This window comes from Corythoichthys intestinalis, chromosome 16 (genome assembly GCF_030265065.1).
Source record: "Corythoichthys intestinalis isolate RoL2023-P3 chromosome 16, ASM3026506v1, whole genome shotgun sequence".
In the NCBI taxonomy this organism is placed as follows: Eukaryota; Metazoa; Chordata; class Actinopteri; order Syngnathiformes; family Syngnathidae; genus Corythoichthys; species Corythoichthys intestinalis.
Window position 1 is genome coordinate 11,902,432 of NC_080410.1, and position 19,789 is coordinate 11,922,220.

A 19,789-nucleotide genomic window follows, 5' to 3' on the forward strand; every position below is an offset into this window, starting at 1 on the left:
TTTGTTTTTTTTGAACACTCAACTTTTGTTTTGTTTCATAAAAGCAGCAATCTGTTATTATTGTCATTATTGTACTATGCTTTTGCATGTAACGCAGTGTTTCCCACCAATGAACGAGACTGTGGCGGCCCGCCAGTCTCGTTTGCCCCCCCCCCCCCCACCGGGAGAAAAAAAAAAAAAAAAGATAATAATCAGATGCGTCAGTCAGCCGATTACACAGCTGTAGCCCACTCCACTCTACTACCCGCGTGAGCGAGAGCGCGCGCGTGCGTGCGTGCACACACACAGACACACGCGCCAACAGGTCGCGCTCATAGACGGGACTACTAGCCTGGTACACCAGACTCATAGCTGTGCTATGCAGGCATGAAAATCTCTCACCTTTCGGTGAAATTCACCGTTTTGAAGTCAAAAAGGCCGACCTACGTGAATTGCGTAGATCCGAGGAGAAATTCTTTTTTTTGGGGGGGGGGGGGGGGGGGGGGTCGGGAGGTTTTATTTAATTATTATTATTATTATCATCATGTGATTAACTTAGTACGTAAACTGAGCACTTAAGAAATCGGTTCTTTAAAAAAGTGACACTTGGACAGTCAGCAAATCCTTCTAGATGCTTCGCTGATGAGAACCAATCATCGGCCCAAGCTGCGTTCCATTATTCCAAACGCGCGCACACCTTACGTGTACATGGAGTGCTCGGAGAGCCTTTGGTTGCATTGGAAAGCTGCGAAAACAAAAAGCAGGCCTTATCCACACCGGGGCAGACCAGAGCGCAACATACACACTTGCCTGTATTTGCCAGCAGATTGAATTTGGTGAGTAATGGTTTCAATCGTTTTCACATTTTGCAATATAAAAAAGTTACTGCCATTCGTTGCAGCTTGCGTTGAACACTGCCAGAGCTAGCCAAATCTCCCATGATAAAAAATAGCTCCCGTTAAATTGGCGTCAAGCTTGTGTATTTAGCGGTAATATAAACGAAGAAACACACTGTTGAATCAAATTAAGCGGCATGCTCTCGGATGGAGGGGGGCGCCTCGTATCGCTCCCGTCGTCCACCTGAGATGCGTTATTTTCGGCTGGGACTTGAGCTGACGGCCGGTGTCGGCACAACACCGGCCCGGAGAGTGGTGGGAATGACTCTTGCTTCTTAAAGCTTTTCAGAAATACAGGGATCCCTCGTTTTTCGCGGTTAATGGGGACCAGAACCCGCCGCAATAAGTGAAAACCGCGAAGTAGCACCCCCCCCCACACACACACACACACACACACATTTTTTTGTGCGTGTTCAATGTATTTATTCAGATTTTACATTGGAAAAAAGATACATATATATATATAAGACATGTTTTTCACTTTTTTCACCAAAGTATCATTTATAAATGGTTTTCAAGCACTTCAAAATGTAAGAATTATGATAAGTTTTAAACATGTTACTGCCCCACCGAATTATTTTTAAACAAGAATAAAGTAGTAAGAAAATGCTTGGCTTTATTAAATGCTTCATAGTGAGTCTACTCAAACCCTCTCAGGCTTTGTTAAACGGTGATTGACACATGTGCAAAGTTTTTCTTTTTATATATATTTTTTTGTTTGAAGCAACTTATTTGATTGAATAATAAAGACACAAATGTCCTAGCCAAAATGTGGCCCAAACGCAAAACAACATTACTTCAATGGAAAAATTTGTTTCAATCAAGAAAAATAGTTTTCAAATGCTTTTTTTGTCTCAAATTTATTTTTGCAATCAAAAACAATTTTTTAAATTGAAGTGACTTTTTTGGGATTAAAAGTATATACTGTATTTTGATTGAAGCAACTTTGTTTTTGATAGAAGTAGCTTTGTTTTTTGATTGACTAATAAAAACACAAATCTACCTCCATCGTTATTGAGAGAGAAAGAAATTAAGAAAGCTTTAAAACTAAAAGCCACCGGGGAGTAGGCCTGAACGATATTGGAAAAAACTATTGTTGCGATTTTTTTTAGGTTTGCAATATATTGCGATATTATATTGCGATATTAAAAAAAAAAAAGATCTTTTTTGAAGAAATTTTCACTAAATGACTTGAATAGCTGTTTGGAAATACTTTACATAACACACCGTGACCACAGTGTATTCATATAATACCGTTCAATTTGTGAATGATGAAGATTTCTGTATGAAGGTATCCAGGAAGTCATGTCTGCACAAAATAGATCATTTATTGAATACAATATTTTACACTTCAACAGCAGCAAATACATTAAATGATAAATAAAAGAGCAGGTGCATTAGTCCCCTAAGTTTTTGACAAAATATAACAATAAATAAAAACTTCTGTAAAATAACAACAAAGTTGTCAACATATTTGAACAAAAATATTAAATATGACAAATAAAAGAGTTGTTCACAAACTATAACAATAAATAAAAACCTCAGTAAAACAACAAAGTTGTCAACATATTTGAACAAAAATATTAAATATGACAAAAGAGTTCACAAACTATAACAATAAATAAAAACCTCAGTTAAACAACAAAGTTGTCAACATATTTGAACTTAAATATTAAATCTGACTAATAAAAGTGCAAGTGCATTAGTTCCCTGAGTTGTTTACACAAAAAGAGAAGCTGTGCGCTTTTTTTCCCTCTCCTTCCTCAAAACAAACGTTTGTGGATTTAAAAAAATGAAATTAAAAAACTATCGCACGTCCTTGCGATGGGACTATTGCACATGCGCACATCGCGATGGCGATGTTTAAACGATATATCGTTCAGGCCTACCGGGGAGTCTGTTTTTTTTTTTGTTTTTTTTTTAATATTTATATTTCATTACATAGACATGCCTCGTAGGGAAATGAGATTGTGGGATAAAAAAAGGAGTTTGATGAGGCTGCTAAAGGCAGTGGATACCTCATCAGCTGGGTGAATAGCAGACCTGGTAAGAACAAATTTGCAAGGATAGTCGGGTATTAAATACAATTATAAACACAATTACAATGTTATTTTTCTATAAGATTTTATGTCATTGCTTTATTAATCATCAGGTGCTAGAGTTGTTAAGTATGGATAATAATGAAATAATAGTTTTGAGAAAACTGTGCTGTTGGTGGCTCAGTGACCATCTGACGTGGTTTGTTCTCAGATGAACAAGTTGAGGAAGGAAGTTTTGATGCAGAGGTTGAAGGAAGAAAAGAGGCAGACTGACTGAGTCACAGCCAGAAAGTGTTGATGACAGTTTTGATTTCTATTCACTGTTGCCCCCTCCCAATTAAAGTATGTCACAGTCGCAGCCAATTATTATCTAAAGCTGATTAAAATTGAAGTTATGTTGTTTTAAGGTGTATTAAATACTTGTTTATGTGCCCCTTTTGATCTACGAGCACCCGCCCCTCCACCGGTCTCTGCACGGCCCTGCTGAAACACAGTGTGGGTCGACAGAGCTCAATATTTTGTTGGGGTGTACAGTGTACTGGAACATATTTCCTCCACACCCTTCTCACCTTTTTAACCCCTGACCCATTTTCATGCCTGGCTATGAGAGTACGAGTCTGGCCACCATTCAGCAGAAAAAACTTTCCAGGGCGGAGCCAGCCACAGCAAATAGACAGCGGAGCGGACCAATCAGCGACGGGCTGACGCGAGGTCGGTAAAGCGACAAGAAACTAGCGAGAGACATTTCAACATATTCAACATGGCTAGCGTGAGACAGACTGTTGGTTTTAGCGACTCGATGTGTTTTTGGTCATGTAAAACCGAATTTACCGCGGATTGGAACATATTGCCGCTGAGTCTGGTGTACCAGGCTACGGGACTACTGTCTGCTGCATTCTGCTGCATTTGGCGCGATCCGGCGACACCGCATACAGCAATTTATATTACATTCAGTGGTCTCAAAATGCCCTAAAGAGATACACCAGGCTTGAAGATGTCCACACACACCCTACCCCGAGGGTCAGAGACCCTCCCACCACAGTCTCCTAAAATCCTGTGGGAAACACTGTAACGCTATGTTTTTATTAGTGTTTCACCGATACCAGTTTTTTGGCCCCAATACCAATACCTGGCATTTTGTTTGGAAACAGGTCTCAAATTACTGCTGCATTTCTTTAAGTAAAAGACAATAAAAGTAGACAAAGTGAACCGACCAGGAATTGTTGCAGCGGTCCAGCCCCCTTCCTGTGAACAGCAGTCCTGCTGCTTGCAGCCTCAAACTCTGTGTTCGTTCACATGTTTCGTTTTCAAGTGTTTTATCAGGTTCGAGGTATTGAAACTGCCCGATTTAACTCCATCTCTCAAAGCTTTCTGGCTGCATATCTTGCATGCAGCCATTGATTGTAATCGCCGGAATTTCTATGCTGAAATACTGCCAGACTGCCGCCATTTCTCCTGGTTTGTTTTTCCTCCTTATGAATTACCAATAGTGGTATCGGTATCTGTGCATCAGTAGTTTTATACATAGCATTATTCATAATTCACGGATGAATCCCCTTAGCCTGGATGAAAAACAATGAAAACAATGTGGGCATGGTGAGTCAGTCTTGCCAAACACAGCTACTCGATTCATCTGGTGAAAATTTTTCTAATTTTATTTTCGCAAAATATATCACATACTCCTTCCAATATCATTCAGCCCTAGTCCAGTCTTGCTTATTTATGAAAACTAGGCTTTTTTTGTCAAGTTGGTGGTTGTCTTATATTCCAAAAATTACAGTACGATCTTTTTCTCTTAAAGCGAAGTCGTCCCACACAGTGGATGTGTTTGCCTAGTAGTGGCATCAGCCGAAAGTGCGGCAATGCCAAAGACCGAGTGAATACTGGATGGGATCTGATCTTTTGAATAAATCGGATCAGGCCGATATGATAGCAGTTAAGATAACATTCCTCTTAAAGAGCTGCCCTGGTATCGGTGTATTATATGATGTATAACATGAAAATTAATGTTGGTATTTTTGGTAGTTGTAGTACCAGGGTTCCCGCGGGTCCTTAAAAAGTCTTAAAAATGTCTTAAATTTAAAATCCGGATAATCAAGGTTCTAAATTGTCTCAAATTTAGGTTTAATGCCAGGGAAATCACTATTCATGCCGTAAAACCTTTAATTGTGTGTACCTCATTTTTCGGAATATAAGTCCCACCTGGGTATAAGTCGCACCAGCCATAAAATGCCCAACGAAAAGGAAAAAAACATATATAAGTTGCACCTGAGTATAAGTCGCATTTTTGGTGGAAATTTACTTGATAAAATCCAACACATAGAACAGATATGTCATCTTGAATTGCAGTTAAAAATAAAAATACAATAGAGAACAGCATGCTGAATAAGTGTACAGTATGATAGTTACATGATGCATGAACAACAAAATGCGAACGTGGCCGGTATATTAACGTAACATAGCTATTAAGAGTTATTCAGATAACTATAGCATAAAGAACATGCTAACAAGTGTACCAAACCATCAGTGTCACTCCAAAACACCAAAATAACATGTGAAATGATAGTAATGTGTTAATAATTTCACACATAAGTCGCTCTGGAGTATAAGTCGCACCCCCAGCCAAACTATGAAAAAAAAAGACTTATTGTCCGAAAAATACGGTATTTGTTTTATTAATGGCTGTGCGCTAAATACGACAGTTTGGGATTCATATATGTTATATATAACACGTCCGTAACGTCGGCGTATTTCAGCGACTTGAGTTGTCGCCATGATGCCATTTTCTGGTTATTCACGATTGTATAGGTGAGGTGGGACTGTGTGAATGTAATCAAAAATGGATGGAGGTGGTTTATTTAAGAGGTGGTTGGCCCTTGGTGATAATACTGTAGCTATAGAATTCACAACGAAAAGCACTTCAATATGACGCTATACTCTCCCTTCACTCACAGCGGTCAGCAGGGAAGAAAAACTTTCACGCTACTCCTTACGTCCGTTCTTTAATGCAGCAAAAATTTATCCACGGCTTGACATCAAATACAGACAAAAGAGCAACTGAGATAAAAAAAAACATAGAATGTAGAAGAATGTAGTTAGGTCAAAAAAATTATCTGAGCTCTATCTTTAATATTTCATGCCATCACGCCAACTTACTACTTGTTCAAAAACAGCCCCTACTGCCCACTTATATCGTACGACATGACGTCACAAACCCGTCCCACTACACCCAAATAAACAAATAGCAATCCTGTCTTATTTAACCAAATAACAATCAACAACTCGTTTTATAGAACCAAATAAATTATTTACAATTAACATAAATATTTATCCAAAGGTTATTTAGGCACTTACAGTAGCAACAGAGCCCGGTTTCAAAGTAGGGATGTGACAATATATCGATAAGGTGATGCAGTATATCATGGTACTTTGCAGTACAAAAGGGTATCGATATGTTCCCACCAAGAATCGATATATCGTTTTAAAAACGTGTCAAAAAAAGGAACCAACAAGTTGCTATCAAAATCTTCCATTAGGATAGTGTTAGCTCACTGGCTGGCATTGAAAGCACTATACATCCAATTAATTTTAAAATTTGATTGGACATCCATTGCTGTCAATGGCACTGAAACCACAGCTTTCACCGCCAGTCTTTTGTGGTCATTTTAGGACATTTACAGGTTACGTCCTGTTTATTTTGTGTCAGTTTGGGGACATTTTTGAGTCGCTTCCTTTTCAGTAACCCAAGATCAACAGCATTTGACTCGTAAATGTCCCAAAAATTAACAGAAAGTGGCCCATAGATGCCCCAAAATGAAAAGGAAGTAACCCAAAATCAACAGGAAATGATGTGAAATGTCACAAATTGAACTCGTTGCCTGGCATTGGCTGCCACTGACGGCCATAGACATGCGTCGACGTTTACTACTGATAAACTCATTCCAATTCACAGCAGAAAGTTGAAAATAGCGTGTTCATTAGGTTTGTAGATTATCCGAGAATGATTTCCTGACCCATGTATCGATAATTGTTGTATCGCCATATCATAAGATCGTTATCGTGAGCCTTGTATCGCACATTGACCAAAAACCAGCAGGAAATTGTTGCGACATTGGTTTAGTTCTAAATAATAGTTTTAAGGTCTTAATTTTTTTTTTAAAAGCATCAAATTTGACTTGTGAAAGGGTGCAAGAACCCCGAGTACACCTCCTGGTACATGTCTCCATATGTGTGAGTATGAATGTTTAGCTTTCTATTGATACATAATTGGTAGGCAACCAGTGCAGCACCATTGTAGGCTGAGCTCAACCGTGACAAGCCGCACAAAAAATGAATCCATGAAAAGTATCCTGATTTATGGTTGTGCAATTCTACCCTTAAGGCCGTAGGTGGAGCCCTTTACTTTTTGAGTGAAAAATCCAGCATGTGCTCACTGCACAGCTGCATTTTATTTAAGCTCGGCCAGTACACCCAAGGTCCTTTCCTTGGTGTTATATCACTACATGCAACAGCTGTTAATGTTAGCCAGATGTCATACATCAGTTTTGGAGCCGATTGCTTGAAAAAGGATGGCTAGCTTTTTGTCTTTGGAGTCACTGCTAAAACTACTTCTGTGAATTAAGCATCTGTTTAACGAAACGGATAGCTTAGTAAGCATCCGTTTAACGAAACGGATAGCTTAGTTTTATTTGAGTGTTTCTTTTTCGAGGGGGAAGGGGGCTTTATTTTACAAAGGGTCATTGCAGAGCAGCACCACTGTGAACAGGGCAGGCCCTTATTATGTAATTGACACACTTCCACAATCCTGGCCCTCCTCAATGCTGCTTCATTGGCAGACTCTTCTCTCCACACCCCTCTCACTGGTTTCCCATTGGCTTAGAGCATTTACTCCTTTTTCAAATGTGGTTCGCATCAAGTTTGACCCACATTCTCCTCCCCGCCATCCCGCCTTCACCCGCTCTCCCATAATGTATTCCACATGTGCTTATGAGCACATCTGAACAAGGTTGTTCCTAAACCCCATAGGATTTCTACATGGCAAATGCAGGCTAGTGGGAAATTATCTTTGTCCGACAACTGTTGTGTATTGGCTGTTGTAACTCATTGTCTGCCATTAACCGCAGTCGATGTCCAATTTATTTGAACTGGGAGTGCTGGGAGGGGTGCTTCATGAACACTGTAAAGTCACTGCATGTTCAAATGTAGCATTATGTTTTCTGTTTCTTCTCCATCACGTGGTATCTGTCACCTGATATCGTGTAGCGCAATGCAGACCCCACCCCTATTAGAAACTCTGCTATTGGGCTTGCACCACCTTATAAGGTAATGTTCAGACAAAAGAGCAAAAAAAATAGAGAAAGAGCGGAAAGGCATGCTATGAAGGAGTGGAGATGGTAGAACCCCAGGGGATGGCGTGTAATGACAAGTTAGAGCAGGAGAGGCGGATATTTGGGGAGGGGCACAAGCTGAGGCTTGAAAGAGCGGACGTGGGCCGCATTGTAATGGCCATGTGTGGCTTGGTCTAGACATTTAGAAACAGTAGGGGGCGATGTTTCACTGCACTCTCGTCCCCTTTTGGTAGCCACCCTTTTTATCAAAGTACATTTCTGCAGGACCTAGGCACATTTTTATGCTAATGTGCAAACACTTTGAATGTTTAATGCTTTTACTACACTGCAGAAAAAACACGCCCTTTAACCCTTTATAGGGCACTCATTTAACTCATTGGCTTCCAGTGATGCCGCTAGACGTCCTGGTGAAGGTTGGCGATCATTCCCTGTCCAGCCCTCCCAGTCAAAATGGACTAGACATCTAGCACCATCAATGGCACTAAAACATTAGCCTTCGCAGCCGTCTTCCTAGTTGAAATGAATAAGATGTCATTGGAACGCAATGAGTTTATTGTAAATCTTCTGTTAATCATTTTCAAATTGTTGTACTTCATTTTTGCATTTTTAAAAAATAAATAAACAAGAAAAGGGACAAAAAAGTAAAATAAAACAAAACACTTTAAATGAGATAAACACAGAAATATTCTCTTTATTCAAAATGTTCCTTTTTAAATTTCGTTATTATTGACTTGTGCGATTTCAAATTTACGACGCCAGAGTCTTGTCTGCCATTTTGTCTCTACGTAAACGTACCTTATTGTACCTCACAGTATCTTTTTTTTTTTTTTTTTTTTAATTTTATGAATATGACTGTTTGACCCTTTGGCGAAATGTGTATTTGATTATAATGTTGACTTTTGTTTTGTGATGCATGCTTTCATTTTGACGCGGGACGAGTAGAGCAGCAGAATAAACGCGCACATGAGTAAGAGCGCATGTACACACGAAGAACGTATTTACGCACACAAAGAAGAGCGCATGCGTACACACAAGGAAGAGTGCATTTGCTCCCACGAAAAAGTCGCGCAGCAGAGTTACAGAAAAGGAGAGAGGGGAAATATTACAGTTTAGCTCGCTGTCTAGCCAGGACTTAGCTCCAAAGTCTTTGCGAGGACAGTACATTGGCGTACAATACATGTTTTTGGATAGAAATTTTGAGATTTACTACTTAAAGGGTTAATTTCGGCTTGTGCGGAAATTCGGGTTGCGTCGCCAGTGTAGGAACGGAACTTGTTCGTAACCCAGTGACTGTATGTATTAACATGAGTGACCTACATGACCCAAAATGTGATGTTGATGCCACATATTTATGAGGTTATTATTTTTATTTATTCATTATTTTCTTTGCTACCAAAAATAGTCACTTGTCCTATGAAGGGTTAAGCAGCTATCAAAAACTGTCTGCTAAAGGTCAAGTCATTTAATGCTAGTGCGTCTCATTTCTGCATTTTCGCATACCATTAATTCCCCTGCCTTCTTCTTTGTCCTTCATCTGACCCCGTCTGAGAGTACATATTCACACTAGACCCTCCTCCCAGCCATTCCTCAATGTTAGATGAGTGATAACTCAAATATTGATGATGGCTGACTCCACTTAGACACGGGTTAGCATTAGCTTTCACATGCGCGTGGAACAAAGCTGTACATGTTGCATCTGAAGCTCAGATTTGCAGTTTCTAGGCAACCAGGCAGCTGGTAAAAAGACACATCACAGTACAGGGCCACACCTTGCTCTTTCTGCAGTGCAGGCTGATAGTTCTCTCTTGTTTGATGCAAGATACATATTTCTGATTGGTATTCAGTGATTGTCTTTGTCTCGATGTGTAGGAAAGCTGTCGGAAATGCCATGTTCAATGGAAGCAGCATGTGGGGAAGACGTGCGAGCAAGTCCTGGAGAAAGATGAGATCCGCATGAGGGTGCTCATGTAAGTGTAAATCCGCACACAACATACTGATCCGCTATCTTTTCCCCACTCCTCGCCAAAGAGGAGGAAACTGCTACCTTTCCCGGAGAGCCCTACGGGAACTTAAGAGGCCGGCTGCTTCCCGTGGGCCGGCCAGGAAGTATTTCCTGTTTTGAGCTATTGAAATGATCTTCCCACTTCCTGGTGATGACAGAGACAGGAAGTGGCCTGGTAGAAAGATCAACATTGACGGTCTAAGACATTTTAACTGGGGAGGGATAGCGGTGAATGATCCCTCCTAGTCAAAATGGAATGGTCCATCGCTGGTCTTTGACTTAAATGTTGTCACTGGAACTCAACATTTAGATTACTGTTGACAGGTTTTCTCACCGTTGGCAATGAAAGGGTTCAAATGTTGGCTTGAATAATATGCCCCGTTAATCATTTCATAGGACAAGTGACTATTTTGGTAAAGTTTGACTGGCCGATATATCGGGCTGATATATGGACCTTTTCAAGATCGGCCATTGGCCGATATATATCGTATTTTTCATACTACAGGTCGCTCTTGAGTATAAGTCGCACCAGTCCAAAATTGTGCAATGAAGAGGGGGGAAAAAACATAAGTCGCATTTTTGGGGGAATTTACTTGATAAAATCCAACACATAGAACAGTTGTCATCTTGAAAGGCAATTTAAAATAAAAAACAACATGCTGAATGTACAATGTGTACAGAATGTTTCGTATGATGTTACATGATGCATGAACAACGAAATGCGAACGTGGCCGGCATGTTAACGTAACATAGCTATTAAGAGTTATTCAGATAACTATAGCATAAAGAACATGCTAACGAGTTTACCAAACCATCAGTGTCACTCCAAAACACCAAAATAACATGTGAAATGATATAATAATGTGTTAATGATTTCATACATAAGTCACTCCAGAGTGTAAGTCGCACCCCCAACCAAACTATGAAAAAAACTGCGACTTATAGTCCGAAAAATGCGATAGCAGTTATGTAGTAATAGGATAACTTATGTTCACCGTTTGGGTGTGTTATAAAGGTCAACCGATATATATTGTGCTAGCTGATGTTTCGGGCCGATGTGTGGATTCTTATTTCAAGATGGCCGATATTTAACCTACGTACAGTGGGGAGAACAAGTATTTGATACACGGCCAATGGGTTTTCCCATTGGCCGTGTATCAAATACTTGCTCTCCCCACTGTATATAATAGCATAACTGTTATATTCACTGTTTGGGTGATGACCTTTCTTTTGAAGGTCGACTGATATATATTGGTTGACCAGTATATGGATTATTTTTTTCAAGATCAGCCACTATGAGCCAATATAATAGGTTAGAGTTGTCCGATAATGACTTTTTAACTGATAACCGATATTCCGATTTTGTACAACTCAAAAAATCCGATACTGATATACGCCAGGGTTCACTAAATCCGGACCTTGGTGCCACTTTTCCTGTCGTGTTTTCCACGTTTCTCCCCTAACACACCCGAATCAAATGATTATGTCATCAGCAACCTCTCCAGAAGCCTGATAATGATCCTGATTATTTTGATTCAGGTGTGTTGAAGGAGGGAGACATGGAAAACACGACAGGAAAAGTGGCACCGAGGTCCAGATTTAGTGAACCCTGATATACGCGGTCATGCACTTAACATCTTATTGCTAACTGAATTGTGATGCCCCACCGGAAGCTTTATTAATGATAAATGTAACAACTTCACGATTTTCCCAAATAAACGTTCAGTGAAAAATAAGAGAACTTGAACTGAAGTTATAGAAAATAAATGTCCCATGTAAATAATAAGAATTTAAATCAGCTAAAATGTCCGTAATTAAATAAATCCCAAACATCTTAGTTTAGAGGCAGACCAGCCCTTGTACAAAGGCAGAAGGCTTCAACACTCACTTTGAAAGCAATATGCATATTGGCTCAAAACCGAGAATGAAAAACCGATGTTCACATCCATTATCATTTTAAAATGCTTATATCAGCCGTTACTATTGGCTACCCGGTAATCTCAGACAAGTCTAAATAGGATAACTGTTACTTTCACTTTTTGGGTGATGATCTTTGTTAATTGGGATTTTGCACCAACTAGTAGCCAATGTTTCAAAGAAGTTTAACTTTGAATATATACAGTACGTTTATAATGAACATTTTTCTTTCATAATCAACTTGCTTTAAAAAACAGTACATTGGCCTCAAATATCATCTTACAAAATCGGCTTTAGATATTGGCAATTGGCTGATTTTTTTTGTCTTCAAAATCTGCATCAGTCTTTAAAATCCCACATCGGTCAACCTCTAATTTTTGGTCAATAGATGGCCAACTGCAGGCAGTAAAAAAATGCCAAGGAATCGCCACACTTGGTCTCGCTTCACATCCTTGTGATTCATTTTGTCCTCCAGTGAGGAGCGCATGACGGCAGCCCGGGTGAGGAAGTGTGTCAAATGCGGCACGGGTTTGGTCAAGTCGGAGGGTTGCAACCGAATGTCATGTCGCTGCGGCACGTTTATGTGCTACCTCTGCCGAGAGGCCATCACCGGGTACAACCACTTCTGCCAGCACGCTCGCTCGCCGGGCGCTCCCTGCCAACACTGCCGCAAGTGTTCCCTCTGGACAGATCCCACGGTACAAATACACACGCACTGTAGCTTTATGAACTGCGGTCACACGCTGTCTTAACAAAACAGTTTATTGATCGTCAGTGTGAAGAAGTTCTATTTTGAAAATGGCTGCATCCTTTCTATTAGACCAGATTTTATTTTGTTTGAATGCCAGTTTGCTTTCTGTCAGTATGAGTTCATACTTTTAACTGATTTGGTTACGCGGCTGTGTTCTCTAGCAAGATGACGAGCGAAATATTCAGGAGATCCAAAAGGAAGGAGAAGTGGAACTGAATAAAAAGTTTGCAGGTGAGTTTGACGATTTTATGCCGGTATTTCCTCGGGCTTCCCGAGACTCTTCACCCATGGTTCCCGCTGGTCTTTAAAAAGTCTTAAAATCTCTTAAATTTAAAATCCGAATAATGAAGGTCTTAAATTGTTTTAAATTGAATGGAAAATAGCAGTAGATGTTAAATTTCCAGGCGATGCTTTTAATGCCAGGGAAATCACTGTCGTCCGTAAAACATCTACTGGTGTGTACAGGTCGTCCCCAGATTACGACGTACCCGCCGGAGTCTCCGGTCGTTTATTTATGACGGAAAACACTCCGGTGACTTGAAGTTCCGCTCTGAGACCCCAAATTTGACCAAATTTCAAAATTGTCCTATATGCATGTGTGATAGATCATTGGAAAGCTTAAAATCTCAATCAAAATTTTCTAACAGGAGGGCATTTTTTGACATGTTAAAAGTAGGTCAAATCAGGTGAGTGAAAAATGTACATAATAAATAACGAACACTTCAAGATGACCCTCCCTTTCTCTACTGAAGTCTTGATAATCAATATGAATGCACTAAGACGTGGGTGGTTAAATTTCAATACCATAACATTTAATTTTTGCAGTGGGGTTTTAAAATATTTTTTTCAATTATGATTAAACAATGTCAATGAGAGATACTGAGAATAAAAGGCTCCATATTCATAAAGGGAACATATAAGTGAGTATATAACACTATTTATTGTATTTAGCCTTGAAGCCTAGGACCTAGGCTTTATGATTTAGGCATCTAATGTAGCTAATACATCGATGTCATCCCTTAATAAGCAATCCAAATGTCAACAAGGGTCGAAAAGATAGTGGACAGCACGCTAGTCAGTTAGCTTGCTGTGTCCATAATTCTCGGGCTAGCGTTCGACTGCAATGTATGTCTTTTTGCGGCTTTCTGGTAACTCGAGGTGAGAGCATGATAGAGCATAATTAAAGACACCATGATTTTAACGAGATATTATTGCGTACTTACCTTGTTTCGATCTAAAAACTCCGTGTAGCATGTCTCAAGACACAGCTGTGAATGGCAACAGCCAGACTGTATGGAGAATTTATAGGTGAAACACGGCAATATACCAAGTGTCGTAACCAAGTGGCTTGGTTAAACAAAAGCTGTAGTGTGGTGTCTGTAAACGGGGGTCTCCAGGGTAAAACGAACAAATTAAAAATAGTTTGGGGCCTTATTGCACCATGAAACTGCTATGGCAGCATAGACATATTTTTCTATCAAACACAACGGTTCTTTTGGCTTAAAATACAGCAGTTTATTGTAAAGAGGGGTGCAATTGCTTTTTCAACCTTGTCTGTGGTTTCCGCCACAGCACAATCAACCAAGCTCAATCTTGGTCTCACACAAAAATACACACGGTCCCAGGCTTCAACTGGGACCGTGTGCTTTGGTCAGATGAGACCAAGATTGAGCTTTTTGGCAACAAACACTCTATGGCTAGGTTCATACTACAGGTCTTAATGCACGAATCCGATTTTTTTGTCGTATCTGGTTTTTTGGCCAGCCCGTTCAGACTGCCTTTGTCCATTGAGACCATTCAAGTATTACGCATGCGCACTAATTTGCAGTCCGACAAGCGCTGAGCAAGACGACCCGCATGCGCAGAAGCATCAAAACAAATGACCACACATGCTGGCTGTCATCCGTCATTCCAGGGATATCATATTTTGCTTTTTACAAAGAGGACACAAATAACAGACATAAATAATCCCAGTTTAGGCCGTATACATTTAAAGTATATGGATCGATAGCGTGCACGCACTGTCCGTGCATGTCACACACACATACGCGCAGTTTCCCTGACTCTTGGCCGTGCAAGCAATGTTGAAATATTGCTTATATGGAGCAGACAGAAAACCGATCATTCTCAGGCTTCTCCTCAACCCATTTTAATTTTTTTTAATGACTGTTGTCATGTCCGACCCTTCCTAAAAAGCCGTGTTCAAGGCAAGCTAGGCGCTAATAACGCACAGCTGCACCGCTACGGTGGCGTCTCTCTCGCTTTTTGATGACGTAATTGCTGCATGAATTCCGATTTGAGAGACTGGACAGTACAGACCGCCGCGACAGTATGGAAAAATGTGGCCCAGATCGGATTTGAACCACATACGAAAGTGACCCAGATCGGATTTGAAATGGTCCAGTTCTATGCGACTTGTCACATTCAGACCGTCAAGTTAATGCCTCACTCGAGTCGGAAAAACACGAAAAAATCGGATTCGTGCATTAAGACCTGTAGTATGAACATAGCCTAAGTGGGTCTGGCGTGCCAAGAAAGATGTGCATGCTGAAAAGCACCTCACTGTGCACTGTGAAGTATGGGGGTGGGTCAGTGATGCTGAGGGGCTGTTTCGCTTCCAAAGGCACTGGGAACCTCGTTAGGGTGCATGGCATCATGAATGCTTTGAAATACCAGGACATTTTAAATCAAAATCTGCTGACCGAAAGCTGAAGATGGGTCGTCACTGGGTCTTTCAGCAAGACAATGACCCTAAACATATGGCCAAATCTACACAGAAATGGTTCACCAGACACAAAATCAAGCTCCTCCCATGGCCATCTCAGTCCCCAGACCTTGTTTTGTTGGCAAAAGGGGGTTGTACAAAGTATTAACACCAGGGGTGCTAATAATTGTGACACACATTATTTGATGTCAAATAATTTTTTCATTATGTGGGGTTTTTCCCCCACTGAATGAATGCACTTGTATTGAAGGTTGGATTTTTCTCTTTTTTTTCCCATTAAGGTCCCATATTATTTGAATTTTAAAAATTATATATATTACAAGCTAAAAAACATCTTTTTCAGGGGTGCCAATAATTATGGAGGGCACTGTATTTATGTCCCAAAAATGCATGGAGAAATTCCTCGCTTGCAGCTGTAAGGCTCAACCCTCCCCCACTGGTTGTTGCTCAGTCTGAGTCAGCTGTGTTACACAATAGCTGGAGGAGGTGAAACTCCTGAACTTTTTCCCCCATCGAAGAAAACGAAATCGCTGGTATGGGAATACTTCAGGTCCAGAAAAGTTAGACTGCGGTTTAGAGGATGAGGGCCAACTGACATTTAAAACGTTTGCGCTGGGTGGCTGCCGAGGAGGCAATACCTCCAATATCATTTAGCATTCACACAAAATTAAAGGTTAGTAAACACTGGCATGAACGTTTCCCACAAGCTACGAGAGTTACCTAAATGACTGAATTTATTTTAATTTTATTTAAAATGTTTTTTTTATTTTATTTTAACTTAACATTATACTTATGTTCCCATATGCTAATTAACATTATATTTATGTTCCTATATGCTAATGTTTTGAAAAATCCTGTTCAATGGAAAAAAGTTTTTTTTTTTTTTTTTTTTCTTTTTTTAAACCCAGATATCTCAAAGTAACACATTTTAGAGCTGTAATTGCAATACCGAGTAACTGTGAAACCGTGATTCTTTGGCTAAGGTTATCATACCGTCAGAATATCATACTGGCACATGCCTAGTACCCGGAGGTCTGCAAAAAGACTTGTTCGGGGCAATGGGGGTCAAAGTTCTCGAGTCGCACATGATAGCAGGAAAAACACAAGTGGTGTGTGGCAGCAGCTCTGTGTTTACAGTGAAAAAAAGTTATTGGTGCCCTCTGGATACACCGATTCTCGGTGTGAGTGATGCGGCAACACAAAGATGCAATGGAAATTGCTCGTGACATAGGCGACGAATTGTCCCAGGTGAAGAAGGAACAAGCAGCGTTAAGTGATGCCGCCGCTCAAATGGTCACGAAAATCATTACGGAGATCCGGGATCAAGAAAGGCTCGCTCGCGTGAACTGGGCTAGGGTGGATGACGACTAATCTTCCTGAGCGGATTGCAGCGGACGTAGGCCTCCATGACACCCTCGGCCATCCCTCCCTACACTAACTTGAAAATCAACCTATCCAATGGACCTACTCCTATCGACAATATTGCTAGTGCCATGGCAATTAATAACTTTTGGAAAGATAATATAAGTGAAAACGGACAAAAAGAAAAGCTCATGTAATGGGATGTATGCAACTCTACCATGTTAAACTGTGCGTCCCTGGCTGTAGGGGGACGGGTATTGATAAGCATATGCTTTTCCCGTCTGCCTTTGTCTGTCTTCGGTTTCCTTTCTTTCTTGGGGCAAATTATTCCACATTTTGTGACTGTCAATGATACTGATGATGACAATAAACATTTCATTCATTCATTCATTCATCCCAAAAAATATATATATTTTTTTTAACTCATTTGCTCTCAAAAATGTATAAATACATTCTATTTTTAATTGTTTCAGTGTCCCAAAGACGTATTTATACGTCTTTTAAGTTTATTTTATTTTATTTTTTTTTCAAAAGAGACATCTCTGGGTCCTGGTTCAATTTAGCTCCAAAGCACAAAGCTGAAAATCCATTTTAAAGCAATAAAACTGGCCACTGGAGGGCAGTAGCGCACTTGGTAAGACCCGCAAGGGCCGCAACCCTATTCAACGGCAACAAACTGCCAAGCCGCAAAGCTGGGGCACCGGCAGAAGACTACCGAATGGATGCCAGGCGGCGGACGACTGAGCAGAACAATCGATAGGACTCCCGGGAGGACAGGCGCTGGACGACCGAGCAGAACGACCGGGACCACTAGATGCCGTTGAGTCCGTGCTGCTCGCGAGCAGAGCCAGCAGAGACTCAAAAAAATTCCATCTTTTTGAAACAGACGGTGATGAGGGAAAAGTTTAACCAGCTGTTGCGGCCACAATAGCGTAATCTTTCAGTTAGTTATGTGTAAATAAATTGTTACTTTGCTATCAAAAGCTCTATTTGTCTTGTTTCTGTTATTTTGTAAAAGAAAAACATTACTCAGATGTTTGGGATGTAACTAAAGCAAAAAATAGCTCTGTTTAAGTCAGTTATGTTTGAAATGTATGCTTTCACAAAAAGCTCAATTTCTCCGTTTTCTTTCTTCAGAAATTGGAAAATTGCTCAAAGTAAGCTATTTTCTAATGCTGATTTCTAAAGAATTGAAAAAGAAATGAACTTACTTTTTTTTCTGCTGAAAGAAGAGAGTCTAATCTTTTTTTTTTGGTGGGTTCCATGTTTATATAGCAATACAACAGAATTTTCTGTGGGCCTTGCAAAATCAGTCAAAATCCAGTAAAATGGCCGGGAGCGAAGGGCCTTGCTCCGGTGAAAATGACTGGGAGTGAATGAGTTAATTGTTGGTGAAATTGTTATGACGTGTTTTGATCTTAAATTATATTTTTAAGTCTTAAAAATGTCTTTAAAAGCATTACGTTTGACTTTTAAAATGTTGTAAGAACTCTGTCACCACCACCCCTGCTTTTTCCCCCTTTTGTTTAGATCAATTGGGAAAGCGAGTCGGCCCACCTCCGGAGGTCATCCAGGAGCCGAAGTGTCGACGTGTGGGTCCGCCCCCTGAAATGCCACCTCCCCCGGTTCCCCGCAACCTCCAGGCGGTACAGGCTCCCCTCTTCGTGCCCCCTCGCCCTTATCCCGATCCGGCCGTGGTCCATGGCCGCATGTTCATGATGCCACCTTTGCCCCCGGCGCCCTACGTTCCCCCCCTGCCGAACCTGCTCCCTTTGAACAACCACCACCACCACCATCAGCACCATCATAACCACAATCGCCACGGCAACCATCACCCTCTAAACATGGACATGATAGACATGCCCATGCACTACGGTCCTGCTCACCGCTTCTTCAGACGCTAATAACACACTCCTGAAAGCCGAGTATAAAACGCTTTTTACAGATTCACCTTCCTAATTTTTTCGGCATTTTTTCACCCCACTTACCGCACTCTTTGACCCAGTTACACTGTTGAAATATTCCAAAAATTGACGGGACGCAGACTCAGTAGTTCGCCTTTAATGTTCACGGATGTAACAAAAACAAGGGGTTTTTGACAGACAAAGCCCTATTCTTTTTCCAATGGCAAAAACATTTTTTGAGCAGTTCACAAAATCAACAAAAGTTAACAGCCAGTTTTTGGCTAAAACATATGGTTCAGTCAAAATTTGACAAAAAGTTCTTGATACATTTTCAATTGCACGTTGAATTCCCACAGAAATGTCCATTCAATACTATTGACTTTCAAGTCAGACCTACAAAAAACATTTCCATTGATGGTCGTTATTTTTGACAAAAAAAACTTTTTCAAATTGCCCCCAAATCATCAGAAAGTGACCCTTAAGTGCCCCAAAACCAACTGGAAGTGGCTAAAAATCAACAGGAAATTAAGAGTGGGCAGGAAGTGACCCAGAAATCAAGTGGACGTGACCCAAAATTAACTCATTGCCTGCCACTGACAACGATAGACTTTCCAGTTCATTTAAACTAAAACGGCTGGACGTGTATGATCATGTTTGAGTGCCATTGATGGATTGGACATCTAGCACTATTAGTGACAGCCAATGAGATAACAAGGAAATGATTCATGGAAGCAAAATATCATGCTTCTTCAGTTATATTAGGATTTGTCTTTGCTCCATGATCTTGAAGTCAGATGTTTTGCATTCAACTTGAACAAGGCACACCTGCATCTCACACTATATGCTGACACTCTTGGCCTTCTCGC

The 19,789-nt window shown here is 40.5% G+C and overlaps 1 protein-coding gene across 3 annotated transcripts in view; it reads left to right on the forward strand.

Moving 5' to 3' along the window:
• Positions 1-19,384, forward strand: part of rnf216 (ring finger protein 216) — a 51,162-nt gene extending 31,778 nt beyond the window's left edge. For all 3 annotated transcript variants that reach the window (XM_057817052.1, XM_057817054.1, XM_057817053.1), the window contains 4 exons: positions 10,132-10,229; positions 12,657-12,879; positions 13,094-13,163; positions 18,550-19,384. In XM_057817052.1, coding sequence (XP_057673035.1) covers positions 10,132-10,229; positions 12,657-12,879; positions 13,094-13,163; positions 18,550-18,923 — 765 coding nt within the window. In that variant the 3' untranslated portion in view covers positions 18,924-19,384. The remainder of the gene's footprint in view (positions 1-10,131; positions 10,230-12,656; positions 12,880-13,093; positions 13,164-18,549) is intronic.
• Positions 19,385-19,789: the final 405 nt, after the last annotated feature.